General features: G+C 41.8%; 1 protein-coding gene across 1 annotated transcript in view; it reads left to right on the top strand.

Annotated features, from left to right (window-relative positions):
- The window catches only part of nmd3 (NMD3 ribosome export adaptor), a 54,097-nt gene that overhangs the window by 23,256 nt on the left and 22,271 nt on the right, over positions 1 to 8,570 (top strand). Inside the window, exons 7-9 of the mRNA XM_041205992.1 lie at positions 1,022 to 1,112; positions 2,030 to 2,108; positions 8,075 to 8,171. Coding sequence (XP_041061926.1) covers positions 1,022 to 1,112; positions 2,030 to 2,108; positions 8,075 to 8,171 — 267 coding nt within the window. The remainder of the gene's footprint in view (positions 1 to 1,021; positions 1,113 to 2,029; positions 2,109 to 8,074; positions 8,172 to 8,570) is intronic.

Below are 8,570 nucleotides of genomic sequence, written 5' to 3'. Positions count from 1 at the left end.
TTCGCTCATTTTTTGTTTTGGCAGACCTGAAGTTGACTGAGCTGGAAAGCTACTTTAGGACAAAATTTGCCACCTCCCTGCTGTTTTCAGGGATTGGTTCCTTTCCAGTCAGTGTGTCTGCCCATGTGTGGCTAGGTCTATGTAAATTGAGTGTGGAATGGAGAAACACTTGTTTCTTCCTATTTGCACATTTGGTACTGATAGTTCCCAGCATTCAATATTCAGATGTTGATGAAATGTCTTTGGATCAAATGCAGAAGAGCACTGCCACGTGCAGGACTCGACAATTTAAAAAAAAAAATCCACAGGCATTGTGCTCCTAGTCTCAGTCTTGCCAGGGCCAACTGCAGCTCGTTTCCACTACCAAACTGGCATAACTCCCCAGCACAGGCCAGAGAGCATATCTCCTCTGATAGCAGATGCTATGACTGAGCCCATGGTGGGAATTATAGGGATGGGCAGAAATCCAATTCACTAGAGATATGCCAAAAGGTGTTCAATTTTTGGTTAATTGTACACGTAATACTTATGTCATAGCAGCATACCTCAGAAAGTAAGCTGCTAAGTCTACTTTTTACTCCTTTGTTGCAAATGAGAATTGATTTTAAGTTTTCCAAAGTGATACAATGTGGATATTTTTGTCTTTTAACATAACCATTCATTGAAACTTGTTGAATTTCATTAGTACAAATGCAGTGCTGTCAGTTGCAAGTAAATGTACACAAATGAGCTGCAAGCAAAGTATGCCTATTAACCTGCAATAGTGGGAGTGCGAGCCTTGATGTTGGATAATGTTGATCTGTTTCAGTGAAACTTCTGTTATCCTGTAGATGTCTTCAGAAAGTACCCTATCAAAGTCTTGCAGCATGTTTTAACTCCAACCTTGCTTATCGTCTGAAATTTTATTTGTTTTCAACATTTCAGTGTGAAGATTATTCACACTGTCTAACTTGAAAATTTGATCAAAATCTTATTTCTGACTAATAGTTTTTCCTTCCTAATTCTGTTGGTTGCCTCTTAGACTTCACATAAGAAAACTTTTTATTACTTGGAACAATTAATCCTCAAACATAAACTGCATCAGAATACACTGCGTGTTAAAGAAATCCATGGTAAGTGAATATTTAGTTCTTTGTCTTGGCTATTAGATTGGCAATGCACCAGAATTTTTGGAATGCATTTATGGTTTTATCACTCATTTTAAATACATAATGAAGTTGACAGTTTGACAGGTGACTGTAACTTAGCCAAGTAATCACGTGAAAGCCTGAGAAGTTAGTGTTGATGGGTTATTTGACTATTGAGAGCATGAGAGCTGAGCCCTATACCAGTTTTCCTAAAATTTATGTACACAATGTACACATGCTTTTCAGGAAGGGGCTGTCACTAATATTAGGACTGGGAATCCAGACTTACTTTTACTGTCCATTGATGCCCTGGCTGAGTTCAAGAAATACTGAAAATTCAACTTGGGACTTTCAAATCCATATGGCTCAGTTATGGCCTTACAGTTTTCAAGGGAACCTGTGAATTCTCATGTGCAGAGGTGAAAAGTAGCTTACATAATGTTTTCTCCAATTCGATTTCCTGTTTTCTGAAAACTTTGGCAAAATCTCACACACTAATACGTAATGCCTTTGCCCCTGATTTTAATGATATTAAATGATTTAAAATAAGCAAATTAATGTCCAGTAAAATAAATTGGAAATGAAAATGTTAAGTACTCATACAATGTTCATTGCATAGTATAATAAAGTTAAACAGATAAAATTTCATGGGTGGCTAAAATGGAGCTTGAGACATGCAGTTTGGAATTATGCTAATTAAAATTTCCTTCCAAATTTAAATAGATTTATAAAGAACCATCTTCTGCTTTTAACAGGTAAATTTGAGCCATGTTTGGGTAAAACAGTGCAGGGTGTGACCCTGCCTTAATTTTTTCATGCATATCATATTTTGAGATTGTTTATTTGACTGTTTTGAAATAGCCAAAAGCTCAGCTTTAACACTGACTGAACTTTGATTTTAGATGGCCTAGATTTCTATTATGGATCCAAGCAACATGCACAGAAGATGGTGGACTTCCTGCAGTGCACAGTTCCTTGCAAGTAGGTATAGAAATTATATCTTGGGCAAAACTAAACAATTGTGAGGGATATATTCATTTTTGGGATGTGGGCGTGATTGGAAAAGCCAGCAGTTATGGCCTGTCTCTAATTGACCATGAGAGGGTGGTGGTGAGCTGCTTTCTTGAACCATTTCTGTCAGTACACCCAGTGTTGTTAGGAAGGCTCTGTTTGAACTGTTGTGAACCATAATCTGTTATCTAGTTATTCAAAGTTATGTATTGCATTTTGCCTTCCTGGGTTTCTTCAGTTATTTTAGATGGTACTGGACTGCAAATTTCGTTGTCAGAATGTGGGGTTGTTCTGTACATATATTTTTGCATTAATGTTATTAGAAACATACTAATGAATCTGATTTGAATAACAGCTACTCCTTATGGGTTTGCATTCTATGATTATTGCTTTATTTTTATGCTATTGTAGTCATTGTGCATTCTCTAATTTATTAAACTGATCTTGGATTCTTGAATATGGGACAATTCGTAGTTGAAATGAATTGAGCTTTTAAACCAAATTAGATTCTTTTGTAACCATTTCACAGTATACAGAAATGGACTGAAGACTAACTGAAGTAATTGCTTGGATAACAATATATTGTTCACTAAATTTAGAATTTTTACACTTTCTCCCATCAATTATTTTTCAAATGGTTTTATTACGTTGATAAAGATTTTTAAAAATACTTAAGTTGTTGAAAGCACTTTTGGCTGCTTTCATAATCTTGCCTTTAAATTTCCTTAATTTTTTTCTATTCTGTCTTCAATCCTAACAATTTGTGTTCAGTTTGATCGGTTTTTTTTTAATCAAGCAAATGTATGCATTTTTCTGAGTGCATTTTGTTCCTGGATTAATACGGGGTGCTTACCTTTTGATTCACAGGCTCCCCTGTGAACTTTAGATAGTAGCTCAACTACAGTTAAACTTGTCATTAAACACGCAAGTGTAACAAGACATATAATTTCTGTTTCCCTACTGACAAAGCAGAATGATTGAGATTCAAAGAATACTTTATTTGTATCATTGGAACATTTCAGAAGTGATATATTTCTTCAGAGTTAAAGTAGAATGTATTGCCAAACTTAAAGACCAGGGTTGCACAAAGTGGAGGTCAAATACTGTACTAATGAATGGCAACCCAAACTGCACCACTGCCTCTTGTCAACCTTTCTGTTCTGTGCATCCACTGCTAACCTCACTGCCTCAAAGACTTTAGTCTGTCTGGAATGCAACAAGTTCATTCATTCGTTGCCAGATCTGGCTGGAGTGCTTTTGAGCCTCATTCTCCTGTGCATTAATCACCGATGACTCAGAAGATTATTCTGGGCAACAAATTTAACCCCGGCTTCTTTCTTCCACTGTGACGGGTTTCTTTAAACCTCTTGCCCCTGCTTCTTCAATCTTCATTTTCAACAAGTGCAGGGAGCTTATTCATTCTTCTGCTCCCCATCCCTCGTACCCAAGTTACGTCTTTCTCTAATTTCTCTTTCATTTCCTCTCAAGTTCTATCCAAGGTAATTCACCTTCAACCACTTGCAAACCACAACTCTTTCTTCGATCTCCCTTTTTTCTCCAGTATCCTTGCCCAAGCTGTCACCTTCCAAATCTGTGGCTATCTTTTCCACACATTCTGATTCTCTGCAGTCAGACTTCTGTCACAGACCTCAAAATTGCCCTATCGCTCTATAAGCTGTGCGCAGGTGGTTTCCAAGTTTCAAGTGCTTTTAACTTCCTAGTTTGCTTTGTGTGAACATTTCAATTTGATTGGTTGCCTACTTCCTTGCTAACATCCCAGCAGCTGCACACCAAGACATCCCCTTGATTTGGTGTCAGATTTAAACTGCCTTGGGGAAAGGGTAATTCCCGTCATACAGATTGCTAGATCTTTGTGGGCAGCTTTTTTTGCAGTCAGCAACAAGTGCTCTTGCTTCACTGTTGCCTGTAATATCCTGACCTTAGGGTAGCAAGAGCACAGAATGTATTCTGGCTAGAGAACTTCAGTGGTAATACCACTATTGACTGGATGAATTCTGAAACACATAGCTGCCAGACTGGCTTTGCAGCTGGTGATGAGAGAACAAACATGAAGTAATAGCCTATTTGATCTCATCTTTACAGATTTGCAGCATGTAGATCAGTCTATCCAAGATTACATTGTTAAAGATTAACCATTGCATAGTACCGCTCAAGTCCCAACATCACAAACTCGCATCTGAAAGACCTTCTTTCACTTCTATAAACTCACCTAGTTTAATCTAATGTTGAAAGCTTTATCCAAGCCAATTCCAGATTCAATTAATCTAATGCTCTTCTGGTCAGCTACCCATTATGCACCATCTCTAAACCTTCTACTCCTTTTATGGCCCTAACTAAAACTCACCTCTTTGATCCAGCTTGAGGCCATTGCTAATATTTCATTCTTTGGCAGATTACTTTTCTGAAGCATCTTGGATATTTTTCTACATTAAAAGTAAATATAAATGCAGTGTTGTTGTACTTGCCAGTCGTCATATTTTACATATGATGGGTCACCCCAGGGAAGGTAATAGCGTAGTGGAATACAGAGATTGAGGGTAATGCTCTGGGGACCCGGCTTCAAATCCCACCATAGCAGATGGTGGAATTTGAATTCAATAAAAGATCAGGAATTAAAAGTCTGATGATGACCGTGAAACCATTGAAAACCCATCTAGATTACTGGAAAGCTGTCGTCCTTACCTGGCCTGGCCTACACTTGACTCCAGACCCGCAGCAATGTGGTTGACTCTTAAATGCCCTCTGAAATGGCCTAGCAAGCCACTCAGTTGTAACAAGCCGCTACAAAGTTGCAAAAAAGGAATGAAACCAGACAGATCACCTGGCATCGAACTAGGCACCGGAAATGACACCGGCAATCTCGGCCCTGTCGACCCTGCAAAGTCGTCCTTACTAACATCTGGGGGCTAGTGACAAAATTAGGGGAGCTGTCTGACAGACTAGTCAAGCAACAGCCTGACAGTCATCCTCACGGAATCATACCTTGCAGGTAATGTCCTAGGCACCACCATCACTATCACCCAGGTATGTCCTGTCCCATCGGCAGTACAGGCCCAGCAGAGGTGGTGGCACTGTGGTATACAGTGGGGAGGGAGTTGCCCTGGGAGTCCTCAACATTGACTCTGGATCCCATGAAGTCTCATGGCATCAGGTCAAGCAAACCTCCTGCTGAATACTACATACTGCCCTCCCTCAGCAGATGAATCAGTGCTGCTCCATGTTGAACACCACTTGGAGGAAGCACTGACGGTGGCAAGGGTGCAGAATGTGGGGAACTTCAATGTCCATCACTAAGAGTGGCTCGGTAGCACCGCTGTTGACCAATCTGGATGAGTCCTAAATGACACAGCTGTTAGACCGGGTCTGTGGCAAGTGGTGAGGGAACCAACAAGAGGGCAAAACATACTTGACCTCATCCTCGCCTACTTGCCTGCCGTAGAAGCACCTGTACATGACAGTATCACTAGGAGTGACCACCGCACAGTCATTGTGGAGACAAAGTCCCGCCTTCACATTGAAGATACCCTCCATCGTGGCTAATGTGTGGCAGTACCACTGTGCTAAATGGGATAGATTTCGAACAGATCAAGCATCTCAAGATTGGGCATCCATGAAGAGCTGTGGGCCATCAGCAGCAGAATTGTATGCAAACACAATCTGTAACCTCATGACCCGGCATATCTCCCACTCTACCATTACCATCAAGCCAGAGGATCAACCCTGGTTCAATGAGGAGTGCAGGTGGGCATGCCAGGAGCTGCACCAGGCATACCTAAAAATGAGGTGTCAGTCTGGTGAAGCTATAACACAGGACTACTTGCATACCAAACAGCATAAACAGCAAGTGATAGACAGAGCTAAGTGATCCCACAATCAACAGATCAGATCTAAGCTCTGCAGTCCTGCCACATCCAGCCGTGAATTGTGGTGGACAATTGAACAACTCGCTGAAAGAGGAGGTTCCACAAGTATCCCCATTGTCAATGACAGAGTAGCCCAGCACATCACTGCAGAAGATAAGGCTGAAGCATTTGCTACAATCTACAGCCAGAAGTGCTGAGTGGATGATCCACCTCGGCCTCCTCCAGAGGTCCCCGCATCACAGATGCTAGTCTTCAGTCAATTTGATTCACTCCATGTGATACCAAGAAGCGGCTGAAGTCACCAGATACAGCAAAGGCTATGGGCCCTGACAATATTCCGGCAATAGTACTGAAGACTTGTGCTCCAGAACTTGTCGCACCCCCAGCCAAGCTAATTCCAGTACAGCTACAACACTGGCATCTACCTGGCTATGTGAAAAATTGCCCAGGTCTGCCCTGTGTACACAAAGCAGGACAAATCCAACCCAGCCAATTATCGCCCATCAGTCTATTCTCCATCATTAAAGTAATGGAAGGGGTCACCGATAGTGCCATCAAGTGGCACGTGCTTAGCAATAACCTGCTCACTGACGCCCAGTCTAGGTTCCGCCTGGGCCACTCAGCTCCTGATCTCATTACAGCCTCGGTTCAAACACGGACAACAGAGCTGAACTCATGAGGTGAGAGTGATTGCCCTTGACATCAAGGCCGCATTTGACCAAGTGTGGCATCAAGGAGCCCTAGTGAAACTGAAGTCAATGGGAATCTGGGGGAAAACTCTCTGCTGGTTGGAGTCATACCTAGCACAAAGAAAGATGGTTGTGGCTGTTGGAGGTCAGTTATGTCAGCTCCAGGATATCACCGCAGGAGTTCCTCATGGTAGTGTCCTCAGCCCAACCATCTTCATCAATGACCTTCCTTCTATCATAAGGTCAGAAGTGGGGATGTTCGCTGATTGCATGATCACCATTCGCAACGACTCAGATACTGAAACAGTCCATGTCCAAATGCAGCAAGACCTGGACAATATCCAGGCTTGGGCTGACAAGTGGCAAGTAACATTCGTGCCACACAAGTGTCAGGCAGTGACCATCTGCAGCAAAAGAGAATCCAACCATTGCCCTTTAATGTTCAATGGCCTTACCATCACTGCCCCACTATCAACATCCTGGGGGTTAGCATTGACCAGAAGCTGAACTGGAATAGCCATTTATACTCTGGCTACAAGAGCAGGTCAGAGGCAAGGAATCGTGTGACGAGTAACCCACCTCTGGACTCCCCAAGGCCTGTCCACCATCTACAAGGCACAAATTAAGAGTGTGATGGAATACTCCCCAGTTGCCTGGATGAGTGCAGCTCCCACAACACTGAAGAAGCTTGACACCATCCAGGACAAAGCAACCAGCTTGATTGGCACCCATCCACAAACATTCACTCCTTCCACCACCAATGCACAGCAGCAGCAGTGTGTACCATCTACAAGATGCATTGCAGGAATTCACCGAGGCTCCTTTGACAACACCTTCCAAACCCACCACCACTACCATCTAGAAGGACAAGGGCAGCAGATAGATGGGTACACCACCTCCTGGAAGTTCCTTTCCAAGGCACTCACCATCTTCACTTGGAAATATATAATCATTCCTTCACTGTCCTAGAACTTTCTTCCTAACAGCACTGTGGGTGCACCTACACCACATGGACTGCAGCAGTGGCTCAAGGCAGCTCACCACCACCTAAGGGTAATTATGGATGGGCAATAAATGCTGGCCCAGCCAGTGAAGCCCAAATCCCATGAATGAATTAAAAAAAACCAAATAAATAAAATGGAGTGAGACTGAATATAGCTTTCACTCTTTAAGAATGCTGGCCTCCAGTTCCATTTTATCCAACCTTCGTTTTCTTTTTTGGCTGGAAAGTTGCATTATATTCACATCATCTTAGAAGAAACTAAATGATATATTTTGGACCAGTCAAGAAGATACATTACAGTGCGAATTGAGAATTCATTGATTTATTTTTATATTCAAAAAAAAATTTTGTTTTTTGAAGGTACAAGGCATCTCAGCGTCTAATCTCCCATGATGTCCACTCGAACAATTATAATTACAAAAGTACTTTCTCTGTGGAAATTGTTCCTGTTTGTAAGGTGAGAAGCATTGATTTAAGAAAAAATTATTTATGTGCTGCTGCTGTGAAAATGTTGTATTTTAAAACACTTCATCCACAGGGATCTGTGCTGGGTCCCCTATTATTCGTCATTTATATAAACGACATAGATGACTATGTAGGGGGGAGGTTTAGTAAGTTTGCAGATGACACAAAGATTGGCCAGGTGGTTAACAGTGAGGCTGAGTGTCTTGGGCCACAGGAAGATGTAGACGGGATGGTCAAGTGGGCAGATAAGTGGCAGATGGAATTTAACCCTGAGAAGTGTGAGGTGATACAGTTTGGAAGGAGTAATTTGACAAAGAAGTATTCAATGAACAGCATGACACTAGGAAGTTCTGAGGAACAAAGAGACCTTGGCGTGTGTGTCTATAGATCT

This window comes from Carcharodon carcharias, chromosome 2 (assembly GCF_017639515.1).
Source record: "Carcharodon carcharias isolate sCarCar2 chromosome 2, sCarCar2.pri, whole genome shotgun sequence".
Classification (NCBI taxonomy): Eukaryota; Metazoa; Chordata; class Chondrichthyes; order Lamniformes; family Lamnidae; genus Carcharodon; species Carcharodon carcharias.
Note: the sequence above shows the minus strand (reverse complement) of the source record. Positions and strands in the feature narration are given on the sequence as shown.